A 17,088-nucleotide genomic window follows, 5' to 3' on the forward strand; every position below is an offset into this window, starting at 1 on the left:
GAATGCTCCAAACCGAATTACGAAGGGTACACCAGGCCCTGCGGTTAAATGGCTACCCGAACTGGATCCTCCGTGACCGAAAAACCACGGGTGCTCGGAAAAAGGTTCAGTCCAAAGAGCGTACATTTGTTACCTTGCCATACATTCCTAGGTTAACAGACGTAATACGTCGCATGTTAATCGACTTTGGGGTCTCAGTAGGGATTAAACCAGTCAACACCCTACGTCAGATGCTGTCGCACCCCAAAGATCCCATTGATACAAACGCAGCAAGGGGTATGGTGTACGCGATCCCATGTCAACAGTGCAAGGAGATTTACATTGGCGAAACGGGAAGATCTCTGAATACGCGCCGTAAAGAACACGAGAGGGATGTAGCCAAAAAAGATGCTAAAAAATCGGCATTAGCACAACATGCTACTACCCTCGCTCACACCATAAACTTCTCTGCTGCCCAGGTGTTAGCTAGAGAAACCGATTTTCACAAGCGAGGTTTCCTGGAGTCGTGGAACATACATTCTCACACCAACACGATGAACGTTAAAACGGACGTTCTAATGCCGATAACTTATCGGTCGCTTTTGCACCATTGAGCCAGGTGTTATCACACGACCATTGGTGCGCACTGCGTTATTTCTATCGCCTTTTTTGTGTGTGTTTCGCCGCCCTTTTCGCTTTATAATAACTTGTGTTTGCAATGTATGTCATTACCCTGATGAAGGTGTTTCGTATGGGACATCGAAACGTTGGCATATTACAATAAAAAACTGCCGGAAGAGCTAAAAATTCTGTTAATAACATGATCATGATCATGTTTTGGTATTTTAAGAAGAGAAAACCTATCCATGTGCACACGAGCATGGGCGCCAGTACGAAGGGGTAATGTCTCCTTCCCTCACCTGGAATATCATTGTAACTGAAAATTAGCATATTTCGCCAAAAAATCCTGATGAATGATAAAAGTGCCATGTTCTAAGTCAGTGCTTCTCAACCTTTTTTAATATCGGGGCCAAATGGTAGTTTTTTAAGTGTGTAAGGAGCTGCTAAACATGACTAAAGATTATAACCTTGAAAGCTAACATAGCAATCTTTGGTGGTTTACTAAAGGTCTGGTGCGAGCCACAGAACAAGCAGTTGGGAGCCGCATGCGGCCCTGATAGCCGCGTTTGAGAATCACTGTTCAAATAGAGTTATAGTTATAGAGAGAAACCAGTCCTATTTACGTATCTGGTGTTGTTTCCCTATCTTCTTCCGGTTTGCTGCTTTTGGAACTGACAAAATGATACACGTGATAGATGCGTAGCTATATGTTAGGATTTTAATATAGCAGAGCAGTGGTTCTCAACTCGTTTCAGGTCATAGACCATGAGCCCAGTCAAACTAACTTCATGGACCATTCCTTTTTTTTAATGAGATTGATGTAAGCATACGCAGCAAGAAGTTCCACTTGAAACAAAATTCTTTGACCTCCTAGTTTTTGCATTTCATAGCAATATTTGGAAAAAAAGTTGTGGAAAAAAATGTTTTTGTGGTGTGTTAAGTTATAAATTACGTCATAGTCCAGCCAAAAGCAGCACCCAATACGCACAACAGAAGTTTTAAGGTAACCATGCATAAAAGACTGAGCTACGCAAGTGTGCATTCCGAATTGCATTTACCACTGCCTTTAGCGCATGTTGCTTGTGTATGCATCCAGTAAGATATGGCCAGATGGACCATAGTTATCGTTACAAATTATTACTGGGATATCAATGGTATAAAAAATATCTTTACCTGTTAGAAAATCGACGACAGCCAAAGAGAACTTCATCTTGTTGAAACTTTGACGGAGCCCGAGTTTCTTTAACACCACCATTACAAGTACGTTGCCGAACACACAGGCCAGACCGAGCAGGACGACGAAAAATACGAAAAATCCCGCTCCTGTCTTGCTGCATTCTGCGCATGCGCACAATGGTGTGTTCGCGCATGCGCTGTAGGCCTTGTTGGAGCAAAATGCGGGAAAACCACACAACTTTGAAATTGTGAAATTTCTGAATCGATACAGCCCAGTTTTGTTGACAGTGTGGTTGAATCCACCAGAAAAGTTAAATTCATCATAAAAGTTGGTTTCATTAGAAAAGTTGAATCCATCAGGAAAGGTAAATCCATCAGTAAAGTTGCTTGTTGTGTTGATTCCAGAGCTCGTATTGTTGACTTGATTGGATATATTGGTTAAAACGTTTTCAGCGCTGATGGCACTCACTGTTTCTTCATTGAAACTGAGTTCTGGCAAGTTAATGTCGTCATCTCCACCCCATGTATAGATTGGTTCCCATGCGTAACGTGTTTCTTGTACTCGGTCAGCCGTTACAATGTGCATCGAAATAAGGCCAAAGTCAAAATCCGAAGCGTTCGTGTCACTTGTGTTTTGCATTGCCATTGTGAATGCAGATAATGTTGTATTTAAATGTCAAAAACTGAAATGTTATTTTAAAATAAAGAATTTTTTTTACAAATTGAACACTCTTCAGCCCCAAGGTTCGATTTAATTTCCTATTTGAATATAAAACTTCAACTGAAAAAGCTAAATAAATAATCTTAATTGACCGATCAAAATAACAACTTTAACAGATCAAAACCATCAACAGCATGGCTTAAACTGACAATCACTGTTTGCCTTTTTAACCATAAAAGAGTGAAACCAACGGACGATAAAATTCTTGGTAAAACAGATGATGGCACATAGGCGAAAAATATATATTCCTTAACTGACTGATTTTGTTTTCGTTGCAATTTCTGTGTTAATTAGAATGCATGTGAAGCTTGTTATTAAGAGGAAAGTGATAACGTTCACTATAAAAACCTTTCGAACCTGAACACGAACAAGTTGTCTTCTGCAACTTTTGCTTAGTTGTGAAATCATACGAAACCTTGCCTAACCATCCAACAATTTTGTTGGTTTGTTTCTATATTCACACTAAGATATGCAGAAATCTAACTCACCTGTTTGCTGTTTGTGCATCAAAATAATTGCAAAGTTTTAAACGAAACTCACTATAGTAGTACGATATTATAGCATATCATGTGTTGCTTCAAATATGCATCATGATATAATTAAACTGTATTTCTACAACTAAAGTCATGCAAGGTCTTTGCGTTGAACTTATAACAACAATGCTATTACTTCGGTCACGAACACAGAATTCCCGTTCAAAAATTCCAGACACTTCGAATTTGCAACGCAACAACCCTAATGTTAGGGAAGTCAGCCAGTATAGTTTATTGCAACATATCTGACCTTTCGATTCTGTTTCAGTATTTTCAAAGTAAACCTCCGTAAAACAACACGAATTTACAAAGTTCAATTAATACAGAAAGAAAGCAGAATCAAATGCAGGTGGTAAGGTTTATGAAAAAACTTTCGACAAATGTTATATTCATTTTGTTTGTTCATTATAAAATGGTTAAACCAGTGATGCACCGAATTTTCGGTTGGATAAAATCATTTTTATATTTTTTGATGACAACCAATTCTTGCAGACTGATGTGCTATATTGACACATATTGGATTGCTTAAGTATAGTAAACAACAGTTAAACTGGATTCGGTTATTCCAGATCTTTGCAAAATTCGGACAAAACTCGAGGTACAAATGATTTGTTAAGTGGCAAGGCTTGAACTAATCCAGATCTTCTCCGAACTATTTTTTTGGTAAATACGGGTCCAGATTAACCAAGGTTTGCTTAAATCTTTTCTTTTTTTCCGCATTACTGCCACGCCTCCAATGCAGCGGCTCATATTCAAACTCAATGCGACCTGATGAGTCATTTTTAAATAGTGATGCGCCAAATGTTTTGGACAAGCATTTCCTTGTTTCGGTTCGGCTTCAACTTAAGAAAAATTCCAACCGAAGTTTCCACAGACATCATATGTTGGACCATAGCTTGAATTATTTTTAGTGTTTTGTCTGCCTGCAGTTCTGCACATTGTGACTCACGCACAGTATCATGTCTAAATTTATCTAACTGCTTTAGTTAATTGTTCAGAACAGCAGATCCTAACTTAATAGCTAAGTATTGCAGAAATCAATGTAACTTAACTGATTTGGACATCACAATATTGTAAATGTAGCAAGCTTGGGCAATATTAAAAAAATGATTTATTTTTTAATTAAAATGTATATGTCGGTTTATCAACTGGCTCTCAGCATCATTATAATCGTCAGTTGTGACCCACTGCGATAAACAGTTGCACGTCCCTGGTGTAGACCTACGTGTCCCACTGGTGGACATTTTTGGCTTTGTGGATTCATTGGCGGCCGTTATTAGAATAAAAACGGGTAAAAACAAATGTGCACGTCCGCAATAAAAAATTATGAAACTAAAAGACGCATTTCTAAAAAGGTAAATAACATAATTGTTTGTACAAGTTTGTTAAAAGTGTACAGAGGATATATTTCAGACAGTAGTAGAAGATATTTTTCCAGTTTTATAAGAAACGATTGGGTGAGTTTCCTTTTTCTTCTGTTGGCAGCAACTTGAAACTGTAAAAGCTTTTTGGTCGCTTTGTTGAAAGTCTGGTCATAAAAACTGTAAATTATCACGTTCACCAAGCTGAAAAACAAACACAGTTTGGTGGTAAGGCGTTGTAAATTTGTAACGATTTAAAGTCTTCTTGCAAATACTCCCAGTTAGACTTAAAAAGTGTTATTTTGACTTAAAGACACCAACTGGACTCTGATTGGCCAGACACAGATGAAGTTTAAACTTGCTTTACATTGACTGAACGAGAATAAAAAAGATTTCACTTTTAAATTGGGTTGAAAAAACAAACAGAAAACTTCGTATCGATAAAAGTTTCATAGTCTTGTCGCGATCTTTAATACACATCACAGCTGCTATACGCTACATGTATGAAACCTGCGATTGTTTCAAATGCAAAAACTTCTTAAGTTCACCTGTTTGTCATCCCAAGATAGAAGCAGATCATGAACGGGAGCGAAATATTGTTGCAGTTCAGAGCATTTTCGTAGAACAGAATATTGACCAAAATAACTAGGACTGGAAAAGCAAAAGCGGAGGTTTTTAACGACATTCGAAAGTTAAAGCTTGGTTGACATAAAAAGACTGCGTTGAGAAACTGTTTTATATGCTTGTAGATACTGTCTTAGTGTGGATGCTGTCAAAACTAGAAATTATTTTGATACAAAAATTAATTGACACAGATAGTTACAATATTGTATAGAATGTATACATTTAGCGTTTAAACATAAACAAGAATGACTTCAAATACCAACATGTAAGAAAATAAAACTTGAATAATGATTTTTTGATTGAATAAGTGAGATTGTGCGTTGCCACCCACATTTGTCCATCTCTTACTGTGTAATATTTAGGAACACACGTTATTAACAATATTCGGTCATGTTCATCGGGGCTGAACAGTGATGTTTCACCAGCAGCGGTACCGTACACCGCAGGGTGTACCGCTGTGTTTGGGTGTCCTGGGGTATACCATATACAATTATACAATATACTTATGACCGGGTATCACATTAGGCAGGTTTATGAGATAAAATCGATTGAAACAAAAACAATTCCCAAACGTGAACTTGTGATAGATTTACAGACGCTAGCTTTTTGAGATTTAAGTTGATGTAAATGCGGCGTTTGATTGGCCAAGTTTGGTTTGCAAAGATATTTTCCATTATTCATGTAAATTCGTTAAAGCAGCTAGTTGGGGTGAAACAACAACAACAACAACCGGTTTGAATGTGTGTGTTTTTATAGGGTTCTTATAAAACTTAGTGGTTTGTAAAACCCACTGACATAGGTATGATTTTCGATAACTAATATATACAATATGGCATTACAAATCATCGCATATATTTACCAAATAAACAACACTTTTGCACGAATTGCCAACAACCTTTGGTCTTTGCTGATGTATGTTACATTGCGCTAAGTCTGGTTTAAACAAATCACTTTGTTGGAAACAGAGCGTATATTCCCAGCCCACCGAAAAATGCTGTCGTTTGTATGGTAACATTGCTGTGAAAACTGAAACCAGATTGGATCGCGCTATTCAGTTAAGTGGTCCCTTTAATTACACTTGAGTTGAGTTGAGATGAGTTGAGTGGTTCCCTCACACCGATGTTGAGTTTGTTGGTTTGCTTCTAGCAGGGGATTTTGTAGGTTTGTCGTTCTTGCAGAGACGAGAAACTGTGAGAAGATCTCGAGCTGATTTGGTGAAGTTTTTGTCGCGGAAACTGTAAACGACCACGTTCACTAAACTAGAAGAAAAATAAGATCTTTACCGGACTAACTCAAGCAGATAAATATACGGATGACATTTATTGTGAGGTGACAATTAAATTACTGTGACGTCACATCACAAAGCAATCTGTATAAGCGTATGCATGCCTGATGTAAGATTTTATTGCGTCACTGATGATGTCACAAGCTACTGCACCGAAATGCAATTGATCGCTTTATTTAAGGTTGGTCAAGTTGGTTAATTGAGTTGCTGTGATGGTAATAAATGATAACTTGAGTTAGTTCAAGTTTTTATAAGTTCACCTGATTATCACTTTATCTTATAATCCAATGAGCGTAGCGTATATTCACCTGTTCGACATGCTGAGATAGAAACACACCAGGAAGGGAAGTGAAGCCGTGTCGCATGTTAAGGACTTCCCGAAGAACAGAACTGGCACAACGATCAGTGGAACTGGAAGGAAGATTGAATGTAAAGTGAATTGTCCCAAAAAGCTCCAATCGTAAAGTAGTTTAACTTACCAATGGTGAGAGTGAAGCCAATCTGCATAAGGACCACTGTCACGAACATGCGAACTTCTCGTTTATCTGTATTCTGCCGAAGTTGATTGGACTTCTTTTGGTTGATGTGAACCACAATAAAGGTCGCGACACAAGCGAGGCTCTGTTATGACGTAACAAGGCTGTGACGTATATGACCTTGAATTTTGACCTCTAATTGTCATTGTGAAATCCTTGAACGTTTGTTTTGGAAAATGTTTATGAATGTAAACGTTTGAAAAAAGCTGTTACATGCGATTGCGGTCAATAACAAGATCTGTTTAATAGCTATTTAAGTTCAACTCAAACTTTCGTTTATCTCCACGAACTCGATGATTTTGCAATTTGAGTTGAAGGAAACTTTGCAGTTTGATGAATTATGTTTGTGAATCACTTCGTGTCATAAACTTACCATTATTACGTAGGGTATGACGTAGAAAACAATGAGCGTAGCAACGAGAGCATTGTGGCTTCCATCTCGATTTTGTATTTTCTTCTCAGTGAAGAAGAACAGAAATATCGTGTGCTGATAAGTGTACACCATCGAATCAGGAAACCAGGCTGAAAATCATGTTGATTTGTCACAATGAAATATCTTGTTGTTGTTTCCAAGAATTTCATTATAAATTTTAGCAACTTTGTTTTATCTGAGGGCGTGTTCAGTCAGTTTGGAAAATATTCAATTGAAAACGAATTAGACAATGTTTGTAAGTTTGTCTTGCTAGACAAAGTATGTACGTACACATTGGCATAATATTCATCAATAAGCGTGCTAACTCTTTACTGCCCTCTAGTGATTGCATGCTTTTTGAACAATTTGATTATTTTCAACATTTGATGCGGTTTCATACCTGGTACGGTGCTGGATACAAGAGCCAATCCCCAAACCACAGCCAAACCGACGTAGACGTGAAAATCGCTTTGCATCCGGTACAAGAGTGGCCACTTGATGGCGTACAAGCGCTGTGCACCCATGAACACTAGGTGGTACAAAGAGCAGGTGAACGTGAGAAGGAGAAAGATTCCTCCCACTGTCGCTTGAGCCGATCTTCTTAGTGAAAGTTGGCGCTGATCCAATTCCGTCGACGAAACGTTCATCGTCCAACTGAAGTTGTAGATTGAAACCATCAGAAGTTGGACGCCTGAAAAACATATGAACAAATCTGGACTTGAAGCACCAAAAAATGCAAACGGTTTAACTGATGTTGCATGGCTGTCTTTGGAGCATTACCTTATATTAACTGTTTACTACTTAGATCAGACATGTAGGGACTGATTAGTATAAAAAATCACAGGTTGACAGGCCTGCAAGGGACGTTATGCTGAACCATGTCTGCCAGCCAAGCATTTGGCCACGCTCACAAACGTAGGTTAGAACAATGAACCAAGTTACAGATGTATGTCTGTGAAAATCGAACTTTTTACATGCTGCCTACGTAAGGACTTCGATAGATTGGTCTTATATAAAGCTCAATTTTGTCCTTTTCAATAATATACCCAAATGTTTTTACCAGTGAGAAAATCAGCGATAGCCAAAGAGAACTTCATTTTTTCAAAACTTTGACGGAGCCCGAGTTTCTTTAACACCACCATTACAAGTACGTTGCCGAACACACAGGCCAGACCGAGCAGGACGACGAAAAATACGAAAAATCCCGCTCCTGTCTTGCTGCATTCTGCGCATGCGCGCAGTGGTGTGTTCGCGCATGCGCTGTAGGCTTTATCGGAGCAAAATGCGGGAAAACCACACAGCTTTGAAGTTGTGAAATTTCTGAATCGATACAGCCCAGTTTTGTTGATAGTGCTTTTGAATCCACCAGAAAAGTTAAATCCTTCAGAAAAGTTATATTCATCAGAAAATTTGAATCCATTAGAAAAGTTAAATTCATCAGTAAAGTTGCTTGTTGTGTTGATTCCAGAGCTCGTATTGTTGAGTTGATTGGATATATTGTTTAAAACGTTTTCAGCGCTGATGGCACTCACTGTTTCTTCATTGAAACTGAGTTCTGGCAAGTTAATGTCGTCATCTCCAACCCATGTATAGATTGGTTCCAATGCGTAACGTGTTTCTTCTACTCGGTCAACCATTGAAGAAGTGTGAATACCCGAATCGTGCGTATCACTTGTGTTTTGGATTGTCATTGTGAATGCAGATAATGTTGTATTTAAATGTCAAAAACTGAAATGTTATTTTAAAATAAAGATTTTTTTTTGGCAAATTGAACACTCTTCAGCCCCAAGTTTCGATTATTTTATATTTGAATATAAAACTTCAACTGAAAAAGCTAAATAAATAATCTTAATTGACCGATCAAAATAACAACTTTAGTAACAGATCAAAACCATCAACAGCATGGCTTAAACTGACAATCACTGTTTGCCTTTTTAACCATAAAAGAGTGAAACCAACGGACGATAAAATTCTTGGTAAAACAGATGATGGCACATAGGCGAAAAATATATATTCCTTAACTGACTGATTTTGTTTTCGTTGCAATTTCTGTGTTAATTAGAATGCATGGGAAGCTTGTTATTAAGAGGAAAGTGATAACGTTCACTATAAAAACCTTTCGAACCTGAACACGAACAAGTTGTCATCTGCAACTTTTGCTTAGTTGTGAAATCATACGGAACCTTGCCTAACCATCCAACAATTTTGTTGGTTTGTTTCTATATTCACACTAAGATATGCAGAAATCTAACTCACCTGTTTGCTGTTTGTGCATCAAAATAATTGCAAAGTTTTAAACGAAACTCACTATAGTAGTACGATATTATAGCATATCATGTGTTGCTTCAAATATGCATCATGATATGATTAAACTGTATTTCTATAACCAGACTTATGCAAGGTATTTGCATTGAACTTATAACAATGCTATTACTTCGGTCACGAACACAGAATTCCCGTTCAAAAATTCCAGACACTCCGAATTTGCAACGCAACAACCCTAATGTTAGGGAAGTCAGCCAGTATAGTTTATTGCAACATATCTGACCTTTCGATTCTGTTTCAGTATTTTCAAAGTAAACCTCCCTAAAACAACACGAATTTACAAAGTTCAATTAATACAGAAAGAAAGCAGAATCAAATGCAGGTGGTAAGGTTTATGAAAAAACTTTCGACAAATCTTATATTCATTTTGTTTGTTCATTATAAAATGGTTAAACCAGTGATGCACCGAATTTTCGGTTGGATAAAATCATTTTTATATTTTTTGATGACAACCAATTCTTGCAGACTGATGTGCTATATTGACACATATTGGATTGCTTAAGTATAGTAAACAACAGTTAAACTGGATTCGGTTATTCCAGATCTTTGCAAAATTCGGACAAAACTCGAGGTACAAATGATTTGTTAAGTGGCAAGGCTTGAACTAATCTAGATCTTCTCCGAACTATTTTTTTGGTAAATACGAGTCCAGATTAACCAAGGTTTATTAAAATCTCTTCCTTTTTTCCGCATTACTGCCACGCCTCCAATGCAGCGGCTCATATTCAAACACAATGCGACCTGATGAGTCATTTCAAACAGTGATGCGCCAGATTTTCGATTGACTTAGAATAATCCTAAGCAACTACTTCCTTGTTTCGGTTCGGCTCCAACTTAAGAAAAATTTTCACCGAAGTTTCCACAGACATCATATGTTGGACCATAACTTGAATTATTTTTAGTGATTTGTCTGCCTACAGGCCTATACACGTTGTAACTCACGCACAGTATCATGTCTAACTATATCTAACTGTTTTAGTTAATTGTTCTGATCAGCAGATCCTAACTTACAGCTAAGTATTACAGGAATCAATATAGCTTAACTGATTTGGACATCACAATATTGTAAATGTAGTAAGCTTTTCCTGTATTTTATCAATTATTATTTGCTTTTTTTACATACTTCGTGTATATTGTGTCACTTTTCCGCATTATGACGTAACACAATGGCAAAACATCAAGAGAACCTATTTCTTTCAAAGTTAAACAACTGTTGGTTATGGTTTTATTACGAGGTTCTCGTAAAAATTTCACGTAAACAACGATGTATTTGACTAGTTCATGTTGCTCATTAGGTGGTATGTAGTTAAAGCATGAGCAATTGCTATGTATGGACGATGTTGTTTAGATGCGGAATAAGAAATATACTAATGAACTGAAGTGCCCTGGTTACTGTTTGAAGTGGGTGTAAAACTCTTTGCGGGGCAAATAAATAAGTGTCTGCCGATAAACTCGCTTTAACTGAAAACACCTAATGAGTAACTTTACCGGGATTTGAACTCATGACCTGTTGCTAACTGACGACCATAATATTAAATAACAATGCTTTTGTTGTTGAGACTTTTAATCAACTCTTCAAACTTTCGACACCTTAAACCGTTGTTTCCAAACCTTTTTCTGTATCCGACACACTACCAATCTAAACTCTTTCAGACTTAAAAGACACAAAAATCGGTTTGATGTGATTGGTGTAATTGTTTTTGGCCACATAAAGTTCATTTCAGCAATGCCACGCACACCAACATTTGTCATGAAATATTTACCTAAGTCAGTGGTTCTCTAACTTTTCAAGCATGCGGCGCATTAACAAACTCAATTTTTTATTCCGCAGCACACTTTGCATGCCAAAATAACAAAAGTTGTCAAAAGAAAGTTAATTCGCAACTCTAAAGTGATAAGTGAAATTGTTTTTTATGGTACATAACAATAGTAAGCTTTTAAATGTTCATTTTGTCATGAAGTCCCAAAATACCACAGAATGGTAATTGTCTTTAAAATAGCGAGTATTTTGCGGAATGCTTGGAAATTGGTCACTGGTGCCTACAGTGATTGAAAAAAAATTCTATGTGCTCTCTAGAAAAAAAAATGACTGAAAAAATGCATGCGCACTACGAAAGAAAAAGTTGAATGACGTAGTCGTAAGGTAATGACGTCAGTCATTGTTTGCTGTACAAAAACACAATGCAGTATAACTGAGTAGTAATATACAAGAAAAATAAAACTATTTTTCGTTTCGAATATTGTAGTTCATTATGTGTGTAGTTCATGATGCTTCAAGCCGTCTGTAATTTTTTGTGATAAGTTATGTGCTTTGGGGAAAATAGTGGATTGAAAATATCACAAAAAAAGTAGATTAGCCCTTGCAAATTGTCGATACTTTTATGTAAGTGGCAGGCAAGTTATTTCACTGTATATTGAACTTGTGTTGCTGTTGTGTTTCTGCTTGTGTTGGAAGCTTGAAGGTATTTGTCTTCTTTCCTTGCACAGCAGATTAACATTGCCAAAGTCTCCTTGGCCTTTTTCGCAAAAGCTTTGTTGCGAAAACTGTAGACTGTCATGTTCACCAAGCTGAAAAAACAAAGAAAAGTTGCTTAACTACGTTTAAACTGTCCACTAGACTGGTCAAAGCGGGTGCACGAAAGAGCTTTATTCAGCAGTGTGTAGCACAACCACTTTTCTACGCTATTTAAATAGTGTGTTGTAATTACAAAGTGGTTTTGTGCGTTGCTTTAAAAGTTTTTTAAATAAAGCAAAAGTCGCCGTCGCATTACACAATATTAACAGGTGACATAAATACATCTAAAACTTTTGAATGAGCGTAGCGCATTTACCTGTTTGACATGCTGAGGTAGAAACAGAACAGAAAGGGAAGTGAACCTGTGTCGCACGTTAGGGAATTCCCGTAAAACAGAGCGTTGAAGACAACGAGTGGAACTGAAAAATGAAAACAATATAAGATATATTCAGAAGAAACAGTCTTATCTATATTTAGCTGCACTGATGAGACATTATAGGTCGAAACATTGTGTGTACTGTCTGCAGCTTAATAATTAAAATATCACAAGCTTACTCATTGTGATTGTGAAACCAAGCTGCATCAGGGCAACTGTGATACACATTTGATTTTCTAGTTTGTTCACTTTTCTTCCCTTCTGATTGGCTGACCCGACATGCTTGAGTTCCTTTGACTTTTTCATATTATCTCTCACCGAATAAAGCGTGACGAAAGCTGAACAAGTCTGAAAAAAAATATTTTGAAACTTCCTGTTTTATTGCAAGTCCGTTGAATCATTTTTTTTGATTTTTTCGGATTGGGCAGTCGGTGATTTCAATTTGGTCCAACCCATTGTTAACCACTAGGTTGGATCTCAATACCGCTCAAGTTTCTTGCTCAGGGAAGCACAAGTGGCCAAGACTAGATTAGAACCCGCAACCTTGCGATCATGAGGTGACTTTATTATTCAACGAGTGGTAAAAAAATGACATTCTTTAAGGATATTTACCATTATTATGTAAGGAACGACTACGAAGCAGATCATCATTGCAATGAGAACGTTGAAGTTTCCACTTTGTCCCGAATAATACGTGTTGGTAATGTAGAAGAGAAATATAGTGTGCTGGTATGTGTAGACCATACAATCTGGAAACCATGCTGCATGAAAAATAGGAAAAGGACGTTTACTTACATTTCAACAGTTATTATGTTGTACATGTCCGTTAAGATGAACACAAATTCATAACTTGGATCAGCTCTGAAGCGTGAAAGCAGACTCGCAAAGGCTCCTGTCGTGGGTTCAAATCCCACCGCAGGCTAGTCTTTTTTCTACCTCATTCATTGCCACATGTCAAAATGCTTGGTAGAGCAGCTTGATTCGGTATGACGCCTTCCATGAGCCGGGCTTACTATGATGGTAATCCATTTGCTTATCTGTTTTAGTGTTGCTTGGATAGATTTTAGCGATAAACCGGGACATATATGGTAAAAACCGTCAAAGTTTAATTGAAAATCTTAATTATATTGCAGTTTTAACTTGGTGTGTCATAATTGTTGCAGACATTTTAGTCCTAAGTAGGGTCTACTTTTTACTGCTTTATAACAGCTTTTTTTAGCGACCGACTGCTGAGCAAACAGTTTACAGCTTGTATCTTTTCATTTTTACCTGGAACTGTGCTTGATGTCAGGGCTAAAAGCCAAACCACAGCCAATCCAACGTAAATATGAAGGCTGCTTTGGAATCTATAGGACACTGGCCATCGCATTGAGTACAAGCGCTGCCCACCCATGTACACTAGGTGGTACAAAGAGCTGGTGAATGTCAGAAGCAGAAGGATTCCTCCCACAGTCGCTTCGGGTGTTCCAGTCAGTAAAAGTTGGCGCTGATCCAATTCCATCGACGAAACGTTCATCGACCAACTGAAGTTGTAGATTGAAACCACCAGGAGTTGGACGCCTGAACAAACAAAAAACATATTAGAATCTGTGTTATCTTAGAGTGGGTCACTTGCTTTGTTGGTTATTTCTTTTCAATAGACTAACAAGCAGATGCTAAACCAAACAAAGATCATTTGAAACTGGGTCTTTTATCAACTTCACAGATTGTTTTCTCAGAGCTTAAGTGTCTATTTACAAACCACATGTAAAATGTAAAAATTAAAGTTAATTCCTTCCATGAAGTTTTAAAATTCCTTCCTGGTTGGGAACCACATTGGTAACGCATATTTAGACTCATTGAACATGGTGACAATCCCTGGTTGGAAACAACTGTACTATGTGCTTAATATTTGGACTTGAAGTGCTAACATGTTTGCTAAAACTATTCTTTTGTAAATTGTTACACAATCCAAGGATTCAGATGTTATTTTCTGAAAAGCTCGATTTCAATAATGGCTACTAAATCTTGATCCACATTTGGGTTTAAACTATAACATGCTTTTGTTCAATGAAGACGCATTGAAAAGGACGTCAAAACGCCCTTAATTTAGAACTGGTGCTATTGTAAGAAACACGGTTTCAATTGTGAGAACATTAGTTGTTTTGAAACAAAAAAAATGATCTAATAGTTGACTGTGAAGTCGAATAAAGCTTTTTTGTTGATAAATTCAACATGACTGAAGACACCGACTCAGACTTAAACTTAAGTGTGACCGGTTTGCTTACCTAAAGCGAAATTGTACAAACTCTTACCTGTGAGAAAATCGGCGACAGCCAAAGAGAACTTCATCTTGTTGAAACTTTGACGGAGCCCGAGTTTCTTTAACACCGCCATTACAAGTACGTTGCCGAACACACAGGCCAGACCGAGCAGGACGACGAAAAATACGAAAAATCCCGCTCCTGTCTTGCTGCATTCGTTGCATTCCCGCAGTGGTGTGTTCGCGCATTCTTTGTAAGCTTCGTTGGAGCAAAATGCGGGAAAACCACACAATACTGTGGTTATATTACGATGTATGGCCGATTCGTTGAATTCTGTGCTGTTGGTGAAGTTGTATGGATGACTTTGTATATTGTTTGTAAAGTTTCCATTGACAACGGGTTGGGGCACAACAGATTTCGGGTAAAGTATGGTAAGTCGGACCCGACCTGCAAGAGTCCAGAGTGAGTTATTGTTGCGTAATGAAAAGTTTGTAGAACTAGAACCCATTATATTACGCTGTAGAGAAAAACAAAAAAAATATTGATGTTTAATAGTTTTATGAAGTATACCAAATGAGTCAGGTTTCAAAAAACACAAAGCCTAATTTAAATCAGTTTTGAAGCATTTCAACTGTCAACTGTTGCTGCGTTTGCCGAAAGTGTGGAAAAACGTCTTCACAAGTTTTCTGGGAATGCAAGCTCTCATGTTAAAACATCCTAAATTCTGTCGTTTCATCAGTATAATATAGATTTGACAACAACAAAAAATCTCTTTTTAATCTGTCTTCTTTAACTTTTCATGTATCTGGTCATACACACAAGCTCCCTGAGTACACTGAGAACCATGCACTGTGAGCAACATTAGATGTGCACACTGGCCACACAACAGTTTATGTGCAGCATAGATTTCATGTGTCTTGACATACACACAAGCTCCCTGACTGCACTGAAGACCACTGACAGCCACATTAAATACGCATAGATTTGAAAAAAGGCTTAGATAGGGACATTGCTTCCAACCCTGGCTATGAATAACTCAACACTTCAGCCAACAAATTGCATCAAAATACACTTTAGACTATTGTACATCTTCCTGTTTACACTGCGTTTCAACATGATAGTTAGAAGTGAAGTGGAAGTCAACGACAAGCAACGGATTTCGAGTTTCGACGCGACTTCCTCCCGCGATGCATCAAACATTGCAAAGTTCGTTGGTTGTCCTGACAAGTTTATGCAGCGCTTTGTTTGTAAAAGTTGAACTACGTCACAATGTTATGAATAAACTGTTGCTGCCAGGCATAATGCATTAACATTTTTTTAGCTCTTCCAGCAGTCTTTATTATAATATGCCGACGTTTCTACGTCCTATACAAGGCGCTTTCATCAGGATAATGACATATCTTGCAGGAATAGTCGATTGCTTTTAATAAAACTGCTGGATGAGCAATACTTGGTCACAATATTATGTTCAATATATAAGCCATTGCTGCAAGGCATAATATCAAGTTTATAGAGCTCTTCTGGCAAACGTATTTTTATTCTGACGTTTCGACGTCCTATACAGGTCGCCTTCATCAGGGTAAATAACACTGAATGCGCGTGGTACAGTGCACGATACACAAAGGAGAAAAGATAACCAAATTGCACCAAAAAACACTGTTGCAATAACGTTTCTTTTTGCGCGTGCTCACAATTGTGTGTTGGCACAAGCGATGTAGGCTTCGTTGTAGCTAAAGGCGAAAAAACCACACAAAACTGTGGTTACATTGCGATTTATGGACGATTCGTTGAATTCGTTGGCGATTTTAAAGTTAAACTGCGTAGGGGTTATTAAAGGTCATATCCGATCTGCGGTTGCGCTGTGATAGTTACTTTAGAATGGAAATGCAAAACTATTCTGCTTCCATAACATTTATTCAACGGACTGACCTGCCTATAAGGCCGCGAGGTTAACCACAACCTGCGTGATATTTTAAATTATTAGTTGGGATACCGTTATTACACATACACAAAAAAATGGGTAGATATTGGAACCTATGACACTTAGATTTTGTTCTCTCGAAATACAACAAAATTACACAGATATTAACAAAGACAAAAAGTGACATTTGATTCCTTAAAGATAAAAAAACCCTAATATTTCCAATAATAATCCTTAAAATCAACATTTTAATTTTTGAATTTCAACAAAATCTTTACTGAAAAGTTTCTGAAACTGATTTTTTTCCACCTAAAGAACTCATAGTGGTGGCGGAAACCGGAAAAGAACCATTTCCGCGTATTGTTAATTAGACATTGCTGATTTACACTTACAACTTCCGACAAGACATCCTTAAGGCTTCAGGAAATGTTTTGATGATTCAGTGATTGAAGGAAGTAGT

At 37.5% G+C, this 17,088-nt stretch overlaps 2 protein-coding genes and 1 long non-coding RNA gene across 3 annotated transcripts; 1 reads left to right on the forward strand and 2 right to left on the reverse strand.

Moving 5' to 3' along the window:
- Positions 1–6: 6 nt before the first annotated feature.
- On the forward strand, positions 7–4,938 carry LOC145238080 (uncharacterized). Its single transcript, XR_013862077.1, has 2 exons — positions 7–1,603; positions 1,781–4,938. It is a non-coding gene; the product is annotated as an uncharacterized LOC145238080 (long non-coding RNA).
- A 992-nt stretch (positions 4,939–5,930) lies between these two features.
- On the reverse strand, positions 5,931–7,899 carry LOC145238079 (uncharacterized). Its single transcript, XM_080101130.1, has 5 exons — positions 7,649–7,899; positions 7,210–7,358; positions 6,780–6,921; positions 6,609–6,711; positions 5,931–6,274 (listed from the first exon to the last, which is right to left on the reverse strand). Exons 1-5 carry the CDS (start codon positions 7,893–7,895, stop codon positions 6,127–6,129), a joined length of 789 nt encoding a protein of 262 aa, XP_079957256.1. The 5' UTR covers positions 7,896–7,899; the 3' UTR covers positions 5,931–6,126.
- A 3,345-nt stretch (positions 7,900–11,244) lies between these two features.
- Positions 11,245–15,249, reverse strand: LOC145237266 (neuropeptide Y receptor type 1-like). The gene is made up of 6 exons (XM_080100067.1): positions 14,759–15,249; positions 13,734–14,024; positions 13,077–13,225; positions 12,644–12,812; positions 12,405–12,507; positions 11,245–12,141 (listed from the first exon to the last, which is right to left on the reverse strand). Exons 1-6 carry the CDS (start codon positions 15,213–15,215, stop codon positions 11,973–11,975), a joined length of 1,338 nt encoding a protein of 445 aa, XP_079956193.1. The 5' UTR covers positions 15,216–15,249; the 3' UTR covers positions 11,245–11,972.
- Positions 15,250–17,088: the final 1,839 nt, after the last annotated feature.

The sequence above is a fragment of the Phallusia mammillata genome, chromosome 7, assembly GCF_965637545.1.
Source record: "Phallusia mammillata chromosome 7, kaPhaMamm4.hap1.1, whole genome shotgun sequence".
Classification (NCBI taxonomy): domain Eukaryota; kingdom Metazoa; phylum Chordata; class Ascidiacea; order Phlebobranchia; family Ascidiidae; genus Phallusia; species Phallusia mammillata.